Source organism: Oncorhynchus tshawytscha, linkage group LG03 (genome assembly GCF_018296145.1).
Source record: "Oncorhynchus tshawytscha isolate Ot180627B linkage group LG03, Otsh_v2.0, whole genome shotgun sequence".
In the NCBI taxonomy this organism is placed as follows: domain Eukaryota; kingdom Metazoa; phylum Chordata; class Actinopteri; order Salmoniformes; family Salmonidae; genus Oncorhynchus; species Oncorhynchus tshawytscha.
Window position 1 is genome coordinate 63,391,227 of NC_056431.1, and position 18,559 is coordinate 63,409,785.

Genomic DNA, 18,559 nt, shown 5'->3' on the forward strand with positions numbered 1-18,559 from the left:
TTCTTTTTTCCATGCAACTTCTTCTAAGGACGTAGAGTGAGTTTCCTGTAAACCGTATATTTTACTGATCTTTTTTATAATCTGCTAAACCGTTACAATTAGAACTGGCTATACTTATTTCACCCCTTACCATAACTTGATACGTGTATGATATGTGTATGATGTTGGATGTGATATAGTGAGAGTGTGTATGATGTCTGTATAAGAGTAAGACTATAATATGTGATGTCCAAATAAATAATAACTCCGCCAATTTTAATGGTTGAGTGTCTATGTATGTAACATGTAGTCCGTATAGCCTTAATATTCATGATGATAATTGTAATCCAGATCGTATCACCATCATAGTTGCAACAAAATTACCTTTAACATAATTGAAAAACATAACCAAGCAATTCCATAGCAAATGACGTTTCACATGATCATGAAAGAGACCTTGCATTACTCTAGAGACGGCTTCACTACAGTGCAAATGTATTCTGTACAATATTGTTATGTTATTATTCCCCAATGCCCCTATTATGATTTATTCCCCTTGCTTGTCATAAACATCTGAAAACTTGTAGACAAATACATAAAAAAGATAGACAAACAATAAACACATTCAATTATAAAACTGTTCTCGACAATAGAGAGAGAGGGAGAGAAGAGAAAAGAGAGAAAGAAAGAGTGAGAGAAGAGAGCGAGATCAGGTGTGTGTGTGTGTGTGTGTATGTATAAGTTCGCATATGTAAGCAATCATGTAAATGAGTACGTGTGTGTTCATATCCAAGTCATAATGTTCAGATATTTTTACAGTTCCCATATCTTCTTTTTTTTCGTAACCTGAAGTCCCTGTAGAATTTTGTACAGCCACGGTGTAATGGAGCTGTCTTGGAATAGCTGTCCATCTATAAAGAGTTTGTCCACATGATAAAGGCACGCTTACCATTCCCTCTTTGTTGTCTTTGTACCAGATACAGTCTCTTACGACGTTTGTTTATCTCCGTTGGAAATTGGTCATTGAGACCTAATTTGGTCCCTTTAAGCTCCTTTCCCCTGCTTTTGATCAGCTCCTTTTGTTGGCAGTGTTCAAATTTTGCTATGATCGGTTGGGGACCGTTGGTCTTGTCGCTCCTAGCTCCAAGTCTGTGTACTGGGTGGAAAGCCACCTTGTTTACAGTCTCTGTAGGAAGTTTCAAGGTGGATTGCATGAATTCTCTGATCTCTCCCTCTGGATTATTGAATGCGTCCTCAGGAATCCCAGAAAACATTTTTTTTCACACACGCTACGACCTTGTAGGTCTTGTAGAGACTCCTTCATCACCCTGTTTTCTCTGAGTAGACAATCCATGTTGGAATTGTGGATTTTTACCTTGGTGTGAGTGTCTTGTTTTCTCTTTGGAGCGTGAGAATTTCAGTCTGGCTGAACTCCAAACTCCCCTCAGCCCTGCTACCTCCTCACACAACTTGTCCAGTGTTGCATGGATTCTAGCCAGAGCACTAGCCTCTATCTCAATGGTAAGTAAATCGTCCGTGTCTGTAGATTAATCTGTTTTTCTTTTTTTGTCAGGTTAAAGTTATTTTGTGAAGTGGTCGGATCTTTCCATGATAGACTATGTTGTTCCTCCATAGCGTAAAGCTGTTGGTACTCGTCGATTTCCCTCAGGATGTCCTTAGTATCCAGGTTGGCTCTTTACTGCAACCAGTTGTTTTACAAAAAGATGACAATGAGTCTTTCCCACGACGATGACAGGTGTCTGTAGTACAGCCAACTAGCACTCACGGAATCCATGCAAAAAAAGGAACACAAACTTGCAGTCCCAGCCGTAAAGGTTAATCGCGTCGTGGAATCCTTAGCAACAAAACTTTCATTTGGATTAAAATCGATTTAATGAATTTTTAAAAATATAAACAACAGAGTGTAGACAGAAAAATGTTCTGTTGCGTGCTATGATGACATATCTCGCTCTCAGTCAATCATCACTGATTTGTGTAAGTCTGTGACAGTGTTTCCTAAGTCTGTGACAGTGATTCCTAGCCTCAGTGCAGTTGGCAGCAGGGAGGAGGTGCTCTTTTCCTCCATGGACTTCACAGTGTCCCAAAACGTTTTGGAATTAGTGCTACAGGATGCAAATTTCAGTTTGAATAAGTTAGCCTTTGCTTTCCTAACTGACTGTGTATATTGGTTCCTGACTTCCCTGAAAAGTTGCATATTGCGGGGGCTATTTCATGCTATTGCAGTATGCCACAAGATGTTTTTGTGCTGGTCAAGGGCAGTCAAGTCTGGGGTGAACCAAGGGCTATATCTGTTCTTAGTTCTACATTTTTTGAACGGGGCCCGCTTATTTAAGATGGTGAGGAAAGCACTTTTAAAGAGCATCCAGGCATCCTCTACTGATGGGCTGAGGTCAATATCCTTCCAGGATACCCGGGCCAGGTTGATTAGAAAGGCCTGCTCGCTGAAGTGTTTTAGGGAGTGTTTGACAGTGATGAGGGGTGGTCGTTTGACCGCAGACCCATTACGGACGCAGGCAATGAGGCAGTGATTTCTGAGATCCTGGTTGAAGACAGCAGAGGTGTATTTAGAGGGCAAGTTAGTCAGGATAATATCTATGAGGGTGCCCATGGTTACGGATTTAGGGTTGTACCTGGTAGGCTCCTTGATAATTTGTGTGAGATTGAGGGCATCTAGCTTAGATTGTAGGACGGCCGGCGTGTTAAGCATATCCCAGTTTAGGTCATCTAATAGTACGAACTCTGAAGATAGATGGGGGGCAATCAATTCACATATGGTGTACATGGGGGCTGAGAGGTCATCTATACCATGTGGCGACAGTGGAGACTTATTTCTGGAAAGGTGGATTTTTGAAAGTAGAAGCTCAAATTGTTTGGGCACAGACCTGGATAGTATGACAGAACTCTGCAGGCTATCTCTGCACTAGGATTGCAACTCTGTCCCCTCTGGCCGTTCTATCTTGTCGGAAAATGTTGTCGTTGGGAATGGAAATTTCAGAATTTTTGGTGGCCTTCCTAGCCAGGATTCAGACACGTCTAGGACAACGGGGTTGGCCGAGTGTGCTAAAGCAGTAAATAAAACAAACTTAGGGAGCAAGCATCTGATGTTAACATTCATGAAACCAAGGCTTTTATGGTTACAGAAGTCAACAAATGAGAGCGCCTGGGGAATAGGCGTGGTGCTGGGGGCTACAGGGCCTGGATTAGGATAACGGTGCGACTAAAGGCTATAAGAACTGGTCAATGGTGACCAACCCTTTATAAATAAAAATGCAACCTAAAACAAAGTGTGCTAAGGTGCAGATAATCATAGCAAGGGGTGAAGCAAGTTCAAGTGTTCAGCAGTCTTATGGCTTGATAGATACTGTCTCTGAGCCTGTTGGTATCGGACCTCATGGTATGGGAATTGCTCCTGGTATGTGGCATGCCGCCCCAGGTCCTCACCAGATACTACAGCTGCACCATTGAGAGCGTCCTGACCAGTTGCATCACAGCATGGTATGGGAATATGAGCAATTCCCATACCATGCTGTGATGCAACTGGTCAGGATGCTCTCGATGGTGCAGCTGTAGTATCTGGTGAGGACCTGGGGCGGCATGCCACATTTCTTCAGCCACCTTAGGAAGTAGAGACGCTGTTGTGCCTTCTTGATAAGAGTGGTAGTGTTGTTGGTACATGACAAGTCCCCTGTGATGTGGACGCAGAGGATCTTAAAACTCGACCCACTGCTACATTTCCATTGATGTGGATCGGGGCATGTTTCCTCCTCTGCTTCCTGAAGTCAACACTCAACTCCTTTGTCTTGCTGACATTGAGGAAGAGGCTGTTGTCATAATATCACAATGCCAGTTCACTTACATCCTCCCTATAGGCTGACTCGTCATTTTTGGTTATCAGGCCTTCAACCATGGTGTCTTCAGCAAACTTGATGATGGAGTTGGTGTTATGCAAAGCCACGCAGTGGGTGAACAGGGAGTACAGCAGAGGACTGAGGACACACCCCTGGGTGGCTTTGGTGTTAAGAGTCAGTGTGGAGGAGGTTATGTTGCCAATCCTCACCGCCTGGGGTCTGCCGTTTAGGAAGTCCAGGATCCAGTTGCACAGGAAGGTGTCCTCCATGGATCTGTTGGAGCGGTAGGCAAATTGGAGTGGATCCAGTGTGCCTGGCATGCTGGCCTTGATGTGGGCTTTGACCAACCTCTCCAAGCACTTCATGATGACCGAGGTGAGTGTGACCGGGCTATAGTCATTTGGACATGACACGTTTTTCTTGAGCACTGCGACGATGGTGGTCTCCTTGAAGCAGGTTGGGACTACAGCCTGGGACAGAGACAGGTTGAATATGTCAGAGAAGATGCCCGCCAGCATGCATACGTGTGTGTGTGTGTTGTTCTCTCTGTCTCTGCAGAGCTAGTGTGAGCTGTGTGTCTGCTTTTTTGAGCTCCTGGTCTTCTCTCTGTAGGACGTGAGTGGTTCTCAGCTCCAGACACTTCTCCTTCCCCTCAAACATCTGAACACACACACACAGATAGACAGAGATGGACAGAGATAGGATGGAAATGAATGGTTTGTCATAGAGGTTGCTCTTCAGTGCAGATCTATGATCAGCTTATCCTTCTCTTCATAAAAACACACCTGGTTCAGAAAAGTCTTCCTCTCTGCAAGTAGATGACAGCCAGCTCTCTCTCCTCGTCCCCTGGAGACCGAGGAAAGACAGGGTGAAGTCATACGCTACTGATTACATAGGGAGAGATACGGGGTCCATCTCCAGATAGTGTGTTGAGACAGACAGTGCTGTACCTCAGGTGGCTCGTCCACCACGGGGGTCTGTCTGGTCGAGGAACAAGTTTCTCTTTCTTGAAGAGGACATGCATGGTCTTCTTCTCCTTCTGCAGATGGAGGCACAAACAGAGTTATAGACTGGCCCACTGAGGAAGTAAACTTGGCCAGTGAGTGTATGTGTGTGTGTGTGTGTGTTATTTGGTGTGTCCTCATTAGCTCCATCTCTCTGCATGTGTAGCGTTTGACAAAGCCCTTGTCGGCTTTGGGTAAGTGGACCTTGATACGTACGTAGCTCTGTCAATGAGACAGGAAGTCCCGCCTCCAACTCCAGCAGACCTGTGATTGATAGGTAGACAAGTGGGAGCTAACTGCCTTTTATCTTAGAAACACGTGATACTCTAGCACTATTAATATGTCATCACTTTGAGGACATCAGGAAGAATAGCTGTTGCTTCTGCAAAAGCTAATGAGGATTCAAATAAACAAATAAAGATTCAGGGCCCATATTCACAAAGCATCTCAGAGTAGGAATGCTGATCTAGGATCAGGTCCCCAATGTCCGTGTAATCTTTTTCATTATGATGTAAAATGTTAAACTGACCATAGATCAGCACGCCCAGACCTTCCTAGGTGTCGAGGTAGAGGTTCTTCAAATCAAATCAAAATGTTATTTACATGTATTTAGCAGATGTTATTGCTGGTGTAGCGAAATGCTTGTGTTCCTAGCTCCAATGGTGCAGTAGTATCTAACAATTCACAACAATACACACAAATCTAAAAGTAAAAGAAAGGAATTAAGGAATGTAGAAATATTAGGATGAGCAATGTTGGAGTGGCATTGACTAAAATACAGTAGAATACAATATATACACATGAAATTAATAAAACACTATGTAAACATTATTAAAGTGACTAGTTTTTCATTATTAAAGTGACCAGTGATTCCATGTCTATGTACATAGGGCAGCAGCCTCTAAGGTGCAGGGTTGAGTAACCGGGTGGTAGCCGGCTACTGATGGCTATTTAACAGTCTGATGGCCTTGAGTTGTTTTAAGTCTCTTGGTCCCAGCTTTGATGCACCTGTACTGATCTTGCCTTCTTGATGATAGTGGGGTGAACAGGCTGTGGCTCAGGTGATTGATGTCCTTGATGATCTTTTTGGCCTTCCTGTGACATCAGGTGCTGTAGGCATCCTGGAGGGTAGGCAGTGTGCCCCCGGTGACGCGTTGGGCAGACTGCACCAACCTCTGGAGAGCCCTGCGGTTGTGGGCGGTGCAGTTGCCGTACCAGGTGGTGATACAGCTTGACAGGATGCTCTGATGAGAGTTGCATCCTGTTTCCATCGATCATCCTTGAGATGTTTGTACAACTTGATTGGAGTTCACCTGTGGTAAATTCAATTGATTGGACTTGATTTAGAAAGCCACACACCTGTCTATATAATGTCCCACAGTTGACAGTGCATGTCAGAGCATAAACCAAGCCATAAGGTCAAAGGAGTTGTTCGTAGAGCTCCAAGACAGGATTGTGTTGAGGCACAAATCTGGGGAAGGGTACCAAAAAATGTTGGCAGCATTGAAGTGGCCTCCATCATTCTTAAATGGAAGAAGTTTGGAACAACCAAGTCTCTTCCTAGAGCTGGCCGCCTGGCCAAACTGAGCAATCAGGGGAGAATGGCCTTGGTCAGGGAGGTGACAAAGAACCCAATGGTCACTGTGAGAGAGCTCCAGAATTCCTCTGTGGAGATGCAAGAGCTTTCCAGAAGGACAACCATCTCTGCAGCACTCCACCAATCAGGCCTTTATGGTAGAGTGGTCAGACAGAAGTCACTCCTTAGTAAAATGCAACTGACAGCCCGCTTGGAGATGGCCAAAAGGCACCTAAAGACTCTCAGACCAGGAGAAACCAGATTCTCTGGTTTGATGAAACCAAGATTGCCCTGAATGCCAAACATCAAGTCTGGAGGAAACCTGGCACCATTCCTACGGTGATACATGGTGGTGGCAGCATCATGCTGTGGGGATGTTTTTCAGCTGCAGGGAGATTGGAAGACCAGTCAGGATCGGGAAAGATGAACGGAGCAAAGTACAGAGAGACCCTTGATGAAAACCTTCTCCAGAGTGCTCAGGACCTCAGACTGGGATGAAGGTTCACCATCCAACAGGACAACGACTCTAAGCATACAGCCAAGATAACGCAGGAGTGGCTTCGGGACAAATGTCTGAATGTCCTTGAGTGACGCAGCCAGAGCCCGGACTTGAACCCGATCGAACATCTCTGGGGATACAAGAAAATAGCTGTGCAGCGACACTCCCCATCCAAACTGACAGAGCTTGAGAGGATCTACAGAGAAGAATAGGAAAAACTCCCTATACAGATGTGCCAAGCTTGTAGCCTCATACCCAAGAAGACTCAAGGCTGTAATCACTGCCAAAGGTGCTTCAACAAAGTACTTTTTTTATTTGTAATACATTTGCAAAATGTTTTAAAAACCTGTTTTTGCTCATAGGGTATTGTGTGGATTGATGAGTCAACATTTGAAAACAAAATCCATTTTAGAATAAGGCTGTAATTGAACAAAATGTGGAAAAAATAATGGGGTCTGAATACTTTCCGAATGGACTGTACAAGCAGTGAGTGGAGTTAGAAATGGACTATACTAAACAAGTTAAATGTCATGCCTGTGATGAACTGTTTCCCACACACATACTGTAGCTACATGTTGCCTACTTGGACACCGGGTCCCAACATTTTCCACTCTCCCACATCGAATAGCCTGAAGCAGCAGTGTTCTTCTCGTAGGTTCTATTTCCCTATGTGGGACCATTGTAAACCCGTGGGTGGGGACTCTTTACCTGGTTACATCTACACATACATCAACAACAACATAGCAGCTTTTCAACATGCTTTGTTATTTCTGTATAACAAAAAATCTAAGATGAAGTTGTCTCTTTTACATTGGGGGTCAGTTGGAAGTAACTTTTTTCCTCCCAACTGGGGTGGTAGAGGGGAATTCCTTATTATTATGTGAATTATGTGAATATCGACTTGGAGTATAAGTACTAAGTTTCGGCCACATTTGTTTCACTTTTGAGCACAATCTTAATTTCAAATTAAAAACAAAAAACAATGTTTTAAGTGAGAAGTAGGCAATGGTCTGAAGCCATAAAAGAAAGGAAATTGACATGAGCACCACAATGCCTACTCCACCAATGTTCTACCAAGGCTTTCCAGCACACAGTGTTGACCTACTACAGTAGCTATGTTGGTCTATTGTACTGTGTAAATATGTATATATTTGTATGAACATAACAAGATTCAACAACTGAGACAGAAACTGAACAAGTTCCACAGACATGTGACTAACAGAACTTGAATAATGTGTCCCTGTACAAGGGGGGGGGTCAAAATCAAGAGTAACAGTCAGTATCTGGTGTGGCCACCAGCTGCATTAAGTACTGCAGTGCGTCTCCTCCTTATGGACTGCACCAGATTTGCCAGTTCTTGCTATAAGATACCCCACTCTTACCCCACTATTCCACCAAGGCACCTGCAAGTTCCCGGACATTTCTGGGGGGAATGGCCCTAGCTCCAACAGGTCCCAGATGTGCTCAATGGGATAGAGATCCGGGCTGTTCGCTGGCCATGGCAGAACACTGACATTCCTGTCTTGCAGGAAATCACGGAAAGAACGAGCAGTATGGCTGGTGGCATTGTCTTGCTGGAGGGTCATGTCAGGATGTGCCTGCAGGAAGGGTACCACATGAGGGAGGAGGATGTCTTCCCTGTAACACACAATGTTGTGATTGCCTGCAATGACAACAAGCTCAGTCCAATGATGCTGTGACACACTGCCCCAGACCATGACGGACCCTCCACCTCCAAATTCATCCCGCTCCAGAGTACAGGCATCGGTGTAACTCTCATTCCTTCAACGATTAACGCTAATCTGACCATCACCCCTGGTGAGAAGAAACCGTGACTCGTCAGTGAAGAGCACTTTTTGCCAGTCCTGTCTGGTCCAGCGACGGTGGGTTTGTGCCCATAGGCGATGTTGTTGCCAGTGATGTCTGGTGAGGACCTGCCTTACAACAGGCCTACACACCCTCAGTCCAGCCTCTCTCAGCCTATTGCGGACAGTCTGAGCACTGATGGAGGGATTTTGCATTCCTGGTGTAGCTCAGGCAGTTGTTGCCATCCTGTACCTGTCCTGCAGGTGTGATGTTCGGATGTACCGATCCTGTGCAGGTGTTGTTACACGTGGTCTACCACTGCGAGGACGATCAGCTGTCCGTCCTGTCTCCCTGTAGAGCTGCCTTAGGCGTCTCACAGTAAAGTACATTGCATTTTATTGCCCTGGCCACATCTGCAGTCCTCATGCCTCTTTGCACATTCCTAAGGCACGTTCACAGAGATGAGCAGGGACCCTGGGCATCTTTCTTTTGGTGTTTGTCAGAGTCAGTAGAAAGGCCTCTTCAGTGTTCTAAGTTTTCAAAACTGTGACCTTAATTGCCTACCCTCTTTAAGCTATTAGTGTAATAACAACCGCTCCACCGGTGCATGTTCATTCATTGTTTTTGGTTCAAGCATGGGAAACAAGCATGGGAAACAGTGTTTAAACCCTTTACAATAAAGGTTTATGAAGTTATTTGGATTTTTACAAATTATCTTTGAAAGACAGGGTCCTGAAAAAGGGACATTTCTTTTTTTGCTGAGATTATATGAAAAATTCCATATGAAGACTAAAAGAAACAAATTAAACATCCTAACTTGCATTTTTTTCCTTCACATAGAAAAACTGCTCTGGCCTGTTGTATTTGGGTCAGAAATGCCTCTGTCTTTCCTACAGTTTGGCTGAAGTAATCAAGAACGACAAGCTGTGTTCAAAGGAAAGGAGGGCACAGTGTCAACCAAATGGAAACATGACTAATTAGTGGTTACGCATCTCTGCAACATCACATAGTAGGGCCTATGTGGATCATGTCTTTGAAAAGAATAACACACCCACCCACACACAAATAATTTCCAACCACACTCTACCAACAAACGCTATGCAGTTACTATAAATGACAATACATCGTGTCAGGAACATAAGGGTAAAGTCAGGGACATCAGGGTAAAGTTTGCACATGTCTTAAGTCTAAGTCTGTACACAAGGCCACGGTTGGAAGTAATCTTTTTGATGTTTTGCTGAATCTTATTTTCATTTTCAGATGTTATAGGTGCTTGTGATAGCTGATATCAAGCCACTACTTATGTTAGCTCCTTGGGGACTCTCCCCATGTCCATGCAGTTGTATTGTCCCTGTGGCTTTTGTGATTAACATGGCAGACTCATGGCATTGTGTCAGTTCTGAGAATAGACTGTGACTCTGCACAGGAAACTGCCAAGCTATATCAGAGAAACAGAGAGTCTCCACACACACATGTATGCAAATGAATGCAAGACATTTTGTGCCACCGCCTCCATCTTGGCACTCCCTTGGGCGCTATAGAAATTCATTTATTTATGTCTACATGAGTTTTTCCCACATTTATTCTATTACAAATACCTTCATGCATACTTTTAAATTATAGTGTGTAATTTTTTTTCTTGAAACAATTTTTTTTTAGAGATGACTTATGTTACTGTCCCCACTACAACAACAACAAAAAAATACGGAAATACATGTAATTTTGTCCTAGAAACATTTAATTGAAATACTGTAGAAATCCTTTCATTCCTATGGAGCAGTGGTTCCCAAACTTTTTATAGTCCTGTACCCCTTTAAACATTTAGCCTCCAGCTGCATACCCCCTCTAGTACCAGGGTCAGCTCACTCTCACATGTTCTTTTTACCATCATTGTAAGCCTGCCACACAAACACTATATGATACATGTATTAAACATAAGAATGAGTGTTTTTGTCACAACCCGGCTCGTGGGAAGTGACAAAGAGCTCTTATAGGACCAGGAAACAAATAATAATATACAGTGGGGTCAGCCATCAATTGTGCAAGTTCTCCCACTTAAAAAGATGAGAGAGGCCTGTAATTTTCATAGGTACACTTCAACTATGACAGACAAAATGAGAGAAAACAAATCCAGAAAATCACATTGTAGGATTTTTAATGAATTTATTTGCAAATTATGGTGGAAAATAAGTATTTGGTCACCTACAAACAAGCAAGATTTCTGGCTCTCACAGACAAGTAACTTCTTCTTTAAGAGGCTCCTCTGTCCTCCACTCGTTACCTGTATTAATGGCACCTGTTTGAACTTGTTATCAGTATGAAAGACACCTGTCCACAACCTCAAACAGTCACACTCCAAACTCCACTGGCCAAGACCAAAGACCTGTCAAAGGACACCAGAAACAAAATTGTAGACCTGCACCAGGCTGGGAAGACTGAATCTGCAATAGGTAAGCAGCTTGGTTTGAAGAAATCAACTGTGTTGAGCAATTATTAGGAAATGGAAGACATACAAGACCACTAGCATTATAGCATTACGGCATGCACTGTTGGGATCAACGCTCGGTTAACATTTCATCTTATTCGTACATACAGTGGGGCAAAAAAGTATTTAATCAGCCACCATTTTTTTCCACCATAATTTGCAAATAAATTAATTAAAAACCCTACAATGTGATTTTCTGGATTTTTTTCTTCTCATTTTGTCTGTCATAATTGAAGTGTACCTATGATGAAAATTTCAGGCCTCTCTCATCTTTTTAAGTGGGAGAACTTGCACAATTGAAGGCTGACTAAATACTTCTTTGCCCCACTGTATCTCTTACAGCATTTTACCTATTTATTTAACCAGGAAAGTCAGTTATGAACAAATTCTTATTTTCAATGACAGCCTAGGAACAGTGGGTTAACTGCCTGTTCAGGGGCAGAATGACAGATTTGTACCTTGTCAGCTCGGGGGTTTGAACTTGCAACCTTCCGGTCACTAGTCCAATGCTCTAACCACTAGGCTACCCTGCCACCCCAGCATGCATAGCTGGGTAGACTTATACAGAGACATCTAATTTCAACAAAACACATGACACGATTTTCATCCTGCGCTCAGCGCGATTGCAATAATAAACATTCCATATGATACTTTCCATTAAAGCATAATTGCACTTTTGTTCTATTCTTCACATTCTTTTACATCTATTTATCTTCAATCTTTATATTCAACCTTTGCTCTGCTGTGTCCCTCCTCCTAAGTGAGTAACTTAACTATTTTTAGGGGGTTTTGATGCCAGCTGCCCAGCATAGGGTAAACTGTCATCCGCATCTGGCTCTGAGGAGCTTTTCTCAGAGATGAGGCCTACCCCAACCTATTCAATAAAATAACATATTGTATTCTGCCTTTGTCATTCATTAACCCTGTACTCAATTAAATGTAATTACGGAAGTTCAATCAGTTAGGCTGGTCAAAATGGATCTTCACTTTTTATTCATCTAGTAAACTCCATAAAACTCACTCATCAGCATAGCAGGTATTTATAAGGTAGTGTCTATAATGTTACCTCATCAGTATAGCCAGTATTTATAGGGTAGTGTTTATGATGTTACCTCATTAGCATAGCAGTTATTATATTGTAATTATTATAACTTTACCTCAGGCATATCAGATATTTATATGGTAGTGTCATAATTGTACCTCATCAGCCTAGCGTCACGTCATTCCACTTCCTTTATTATTAGCAAGCGTGCGGAATGTCATTCAACAATTAACTTCAGCCTATGAGCAAGGCACACTAAGGCAATTCCACCAGGCTTTCTGATTAACCAATGCAGTAGGTCTTTCAAAATGTGGCTGCCAGGTAGAAAGAAAGCATGACGTTTTGTGAATTGCTTTGACTGGGGTTTGATATTACACTGTGAGACCAGAACAAATCCAAATGTATTAATATACTAAATGTAAATAATGTACACATGGATTTATTTATAGAACAGTTTAGTACAATTTCTGAACACTGAACCACAAGGCATATTTTAATATTATACTCTAATCCTACCTATACCCATCCTTAGTTAGAACACAAGGAGTTACAGAACATCAATTCACATACAAGATATTACTGGACTGTCACGATCGTCATGGGAAGAAGTGGACCAAAGCGTAGCGTGGTATGTGTTCATTCTATTTATTTATTTAAAGAACACCGACAACAACAAAACAAATATGAACGTGACGTTCTGCAGGGCAAAATAACAACCAATGCAGAAATAAGATCCCACAAATGAAAGAGGGGAAAAGGACTGCCCAAGTATGATTCCCAATCAGAGACAACGATAGACAGCTGTCCCTGATTGAGAATCATACCCGGCCAAAACAAAGAAATAGAAAGCATAGACTTCCCACCCGAGTCACACCCTGACCTAACAAACATAGAGAAAAAAGGATCTCTAAGGTCAGGGCGTGACATGGACAATGCCAAAAGTTATTTTGGTTGTGGCCAGGGCATACGTTTTAGACTCGGCATCAGATTCATAATCATCAGCTTTTTTTTTTTTTTTGCCAGCTTGCACACAATCAAGTCTCCAAAGAACAGAGAAGTGACACAGACAAAACCAAGCCCCCCTCATCTCAACATCTTAGTCTTCTATCTGGGGTTCAGAAAAACAGTGCTGATGTCAACAGGATTGCAAGGGGTAAAAGGTTATGGGTTGTTGTTCTGCTAGACTATATCCTATCTGTTGATGGTGTTAATAACTGTTGAATGTTAATTAGGGGTATTTGTTACCACATCCTGTAAAACAGCATGTCTCTGTCAAAACCGCACAAGCTAAATGTTTGTTCATGTTCGTTAATCTCCCCATCTGAAAAGCTCAATGTGATAGTCATCAACATCTTCCCTCTTTTGTTAACACACCGCAGTAAGTGTTACATTATCTGTGCAGAGTGAGATAACAGTCATAAACTGCAATTTAAAAAAATCTTAGCTAGATATCTCTTCCCATTAGAATGCATTGACTTGTCTTACTAAGGTAAATTATCTTAGTGCTCTGGCAGATAACATTGCTTTGTTTAAGATACATTATCTTCAAGTTATTTGATCTTAAAAAGACATCATACCAAGACAAATGATCTTAGTGCACTGGCAGCTCATTTTTCCTACTTTAACCTAAACAAGTTTCGAAACAAGTCAGAATATCTTAAAACAATGAAAATGATCTAGATGCATATTCTGGGTTAGCTAAGTCAACTCAAAACAAGTAAATGCATTTTCTTGGTGAGTGGGATCAACTAAAAAAATTAGTTTACAATACAAAAAAATATCTAGGTAACATTCACACTGTTTGCAGTGTACGGAGAGTGTTTGTTCAACACAAACACGTATGCACATATAGCATAGGCCAGCTTAACATCTATTAGCTGGTAATGACAGTGTTCACTCTGAGCTGCCAACATGACATTAGGAAAATGACATGACTTTGACTTAAAGTAACAAGTCAAGTAATGTAAGGACCTCAATGACCTATTGGCTGGTCTGCCACTTTTGAGTTTCCAATCTGATATTTATATGACATGCATAATAGTATTTCATTACGAAAGTAATAATAACTTAGAGAAAGAGTTTCCTCTACATGTTAGTGCCCATTGAACAAATTAAATTCAATGACTTGGAACAGAATGACAGTAAGAACTAGGATTTGATTTGAATCTCCCACACAACAGTTATTGCTGTTTCATAGAGTTTAGAGGCTGTGTTGTACTCTGTGGTCATGTGACAGGCACGAGAGGAAACAGGCGTCACCCCTGTGTGGGAGATAGTCAGAAAGAGAGATGTACAGAGGAGAAAGGGGGAGAGGGAAGGATTATTTAGTTTATTTAGGGGCGCTTGTTACAGTAGAGTAACGTCAGTAAAGGCATGAAAGGTGTAGATCAGGACAGAGACATACAGGTTTTATGAGAGCAGAGAGATCAAGTCAGATTTAGAGTTTGGGGTACAGAGGCAAGGCATGACAAACCGTACAGTTATAACAAATTGAGACGAGGAGACCGAATTGAACAAAAATAGAGGCCACTTTGGGGTTCAGGGATAAGGGTATAGGGACCAGGGGGAGAGTTTAGGGTTTATTTTTGTTTTTTGGGGGGTGGGGACAGGTGGAACGAGCAGCAGTGTCTTGATGAGTACAGCATTGCTGCCAGGAGTCATAGAACGAACAACCACAGAGATGGGGAACACATGGATTATAGGATTCATCTCTCTCCTGGCTATTTCTGCTACCTGGAGTTTGGAAACCGGTTTGGGCATCTCATTACTTCATTTTGTTTATCCGTCTGGTTTTGGTTTCTGTTGACTACCACGTTAAGAGATAAATTATTCATAAAACATTCAAAGCATTGCTATAGCTTTAATCTGATCTGATGAAATATCATACAGTCAAAATGTGTATTTAATGACTGAATAATATAGCTGAAAACTATGCTCTGACTAGGGAGACCCTTGCTTTGAATTGTAGACTGTGTGGGCTGCTTGTTGAATCTCCGAGGGCTGACGATTACTGTGACATGAATTGAGAATTCTGCTCTGATTGTTATTTTGAGGTCAAACTAAAAACCAAGTCAGTGGAACAGATTTGAATGATTATAAAAAAACCTAATGGAACCTTTAAAAAAAATTGTTCCATTTGATTCTACCAATGGAAGGAAAATGCAGAGTGCCACATAGTAAAGACTAGAATATGTGGGTGGTGGCATGCTTTACAGAGGAAGGAACGCATGTTTTCTCCTGTGTTTGAGAGGAGATTGAGACAATGCAATGATACAGCTTTTCTCCATGATGGGGGGACTCTGAGGAGGAAGTGATATTACTAGTCAGGCACTGTATGGGGGTCGTGTGGCTTTCTGTAACCACCATAGAGGTTGCACCTGTCGAAAGTAAACATAGACAATAATAAAGGAGAACGCTGTGACCCAGAAAAAAAAACACTTCAGAAAGTTTAGTAACCTAACAGTCAACCTTCCATGATATCATGTCTTAGGTATGACACGGGGGGTTGTTTAAGAAGTGGAAAGTATGGTTATAAGCATACCTACAGTATATGTCTTGGAAGCTAGATACTGTATGTAATATTTTATTTCCTCACAAAAACAAAAATCTAAAATACTTTTACTAACAAACTAATGAACTTTTCAATAATGGCTGAAATAATATCACTGGACATTTATGTAAAGTCAATAATTAAGTCAACCTACTTCCCTTACTCAACACTTTTTCTGATGCTGAGCCTTATAATCAACTGTTTTGATTCACTCTTCAATCAGTCCCATGCTTCAATGATTGCTGGATTGTTGATTGTTTGTGCACTTGATGAAATCACTAACTGTGTATGCTAATGACTGCCACAACGTTTTTCTGACATGCTACTGTATACCACTAACATGCACATTGATCCGTCTCTCAGGACATAACAACCACATTTCTGTGACCTCTCACACTACCCCTCCTTCCACTTCAATTACATCTACAGAACTTCGACTGCACGGTAAAAACCATTATGTCTAACCAAACCTTCACTGGTGCCACTCTATTAGCCTAAACTGGCATGGGGTCACATTCATGTTAAGAGAAGAATGGAACTTTATTTTCAGAAGAGTAGAAAAAGGAAATTATCTGTATTAGTTTCCTGTTCCTGGGACGAGACCGGTTAGTCTGCATGACTCTCAGAGATAAGGCTTTTAGACCGGCATAGCCCAATCAAGCTTTTCAATATACTGTAGACCAGTCTTGTACATTTTTACAGTGGTATCAAAATATGATTTTCAGATACCATAGAATTAATTTGCATTTATGCATTTAGTCATCTTTTTATTGATTTTGTATTCAATGTTAAGTCTTTTAACATAATTTCCCCAGTTGCCAGAAGTGAACATTTTCGTCTAGGCCATGAGGTCATCTTAACGTGCTGCAATAAGACTTGGAGTGAAATGATCTACACCATCTGGAAAATAGACCGGGGTGGAACGGTGTGTCAAATATCATCAGGTGTTAATGACCAACCTCTTGACTCATGCAATGATGGAAAAGTCATGCTAAACACAACCAGTGGTGAATCTTACCTACGCATTCCTGAGTTCTCAATCAGTGATGAGGGATTCTATTACTGTGAGTCAGTATACAGAGGAGGGAGCAACTCTGCAAACATTAATGTATCAGTTATAGGTAAGAAACGTTTTTTTCTATGGATTAATCTGTAGCCTAGATTTTAGGATTATGTGATGTATGTCATATTTTTATTCCAAGTTAGTGTAGCCTGTGTTGTGTAGTGTAGGACTATACAGTAGGGCTGATTCTTCCCGCCTTCCTACCCCCTGTGTGAACAGTAGCTCCTCCCACAGTGTCTGCCTCGCTGGAGTGGGAGGGCAGTAAGAGGGTGGCTGTGTGTTTAGCTGAAGGGGGGAAACCAGCTGCCTCCATCTCCTGGAGGAACACATGGAACTCTACTTCAACCACAGCCGGCACTATAAAGGCCATACAGAACCAAGACGGCTCCTACTCTGTGGAGAGACGGTTGGTCCTGCCTGATGTCATCCCTATGGGCAACCTGACCTGTGATGTCAGACATCCCTCCTGGGTTGAGGTGCATACTGTGACACTACCGATCCCTGAAGGTAGAGACTGCTATTGTGAACCACATTGTTTGGGTCTATAAAATGCAGGTTGGGCAGAAGGATACTTACTGTATGACTAATATATCAGTATTTTAGAATAGGAGTGAACATCATATCCTTTTTTTGTCAGAATGATCAGATTATTATTATTATGAGGCATTATGAAGTATGGGAGTTGGGAGAGATAATTAACCCCAATTCTCAAATGTCTATTAGAGGACGTTACTGCATTGGCATATTATTTGAAATTAATGCATTGTGAATTTCACTGTGAACATGACTTAGAAGTGAAATCTCAATGTTTATCAGATTGAATGTAATTGAAATACAATGGGATGATAATAGGTTTATTATGACTATTATTATTTCTAATTGCATCTCCCTTTCAGGGGCCTCAATACCCTGGCTACATGTCATCATCTCCGTAGTAACCATCAGTGTCATTATGGCTACTCTGGGTGGTTTATACTTCACACAAAAACACCTCTGCAGAATTAGGTATGAATACAAATGATTCTGTTTTTTTTACATCATTAATGAACACAAATGTTTTTTTCAATATCATTGCTTGTGTAATAAAGAGCTTTATCTGTGTATTCACAGCCCCTCCACACCATCTGAGTCCAAGGCTCCTCAGGTATGTAGAGTATGCACCATATCCTGCATTATGTTTCATGTCTTAGATAGCAGTTTACTGTAAATGGTGATGATTGTGTGTGTTTCTCTCTCAGTCACAGGACTATGTGGAGGAAGTAGAGCCCTATGCCAGCTACGTGCAGCGTGTCAACTCCATCTACAACTCCTCTGCAGACCTGTTCACATAACACCCACACACACACAGACAGGCAGGCAGACAGACAGACAGACAGACAGACAGACAGACAGACAGACAGACAGACAGACAGACAGACAGACAGACAGACAGACAGACAGACAGACAGACAGACAGACAGACAGACAGACAGACAGACAGACAGACAGACAGACAGACAGACAGACAGACAGACAGACAGACAGAGACAGACAGATGGGACAGACAGAGAGACAGACAGACAGACCTCTGTACACCACTCTTTACAAAGTTGGAGGTTGATGAAACTGAGAAAAGCCACAATGAGCCAGTAAATGACACAGGTAGATAATGGAGGACATGACGCAGAGCTTCAGGTAGGAGAGGAA

The 18,559-nt window shown here is 42.0% G+C and overlaps 1 protein-coding gene across 2 annotated transcripts; it reads left to right on the top strand.

The window, feature by feature from the left end:
- The first annotated feature begins 14,519 nt into the window (after positions 1-14,519).
- si:ch211-214p13.9 (cell surface glycoprotein CD200 receptor 1-A) lies at positions 14,520-18,301 on the top strand. 2 transcript variants are annotated; one of them, XM_024409351.2, is made up of 7 exons: positions 14,520-15,010; positions 16,174-16,254; positions 16,626-16,931; positions 17,093-17,380; positions 17,770-17,878; positions 17,984-18,017; positions 18,112-18,301. In XM_024409351.2, the coding sequence occupies exons 1-7, from the start codon at positions 14,893-14,895 to the stop codon at positions 18,202-18,204; spliced, it is 1,029 nt and encodes a 342-aa protein (XP_024265119.1). In that variant the 5' UTR covers positions 14,520-14,892; the 3' UTR covers positions 18,205-18,301. The 2 variants fall into 2 exon arrangements, with proteins under 2 accessions (XP_024265119.1, XP_024265126.1); XM_024409358.2 differs by lacking the exon at positions 16,174-16,254.
- Positions 18,302-18,559: the final 258 nt, after the last annotated feature.

Excerpts from the sequence above, each read along its gene's own strand:
- si:ch211-214p13.9 (XM_024409351.2), top strand. The coding sequence starts at position 14,893 with ATGAGTACAGCATTGCTGCCAGGAGTCATAGAACGAACAACCACAGAG. Across the intron at positions 16,255-16,625 it reads TACAGAACTTCGACTGCACG|TTGCCAGAAGTGAACATTTT; the intron begins GTAAAAACCATT and ends TAATTTCCCCAG. Across the intron at positions 16,932-17,092 it reads CATTAATGTATCAGTTATAG|TAGCTCCTCCCACAGTGTCT; the intron begins GTAAGAAACGTT and ends CTGTGTGAACAG.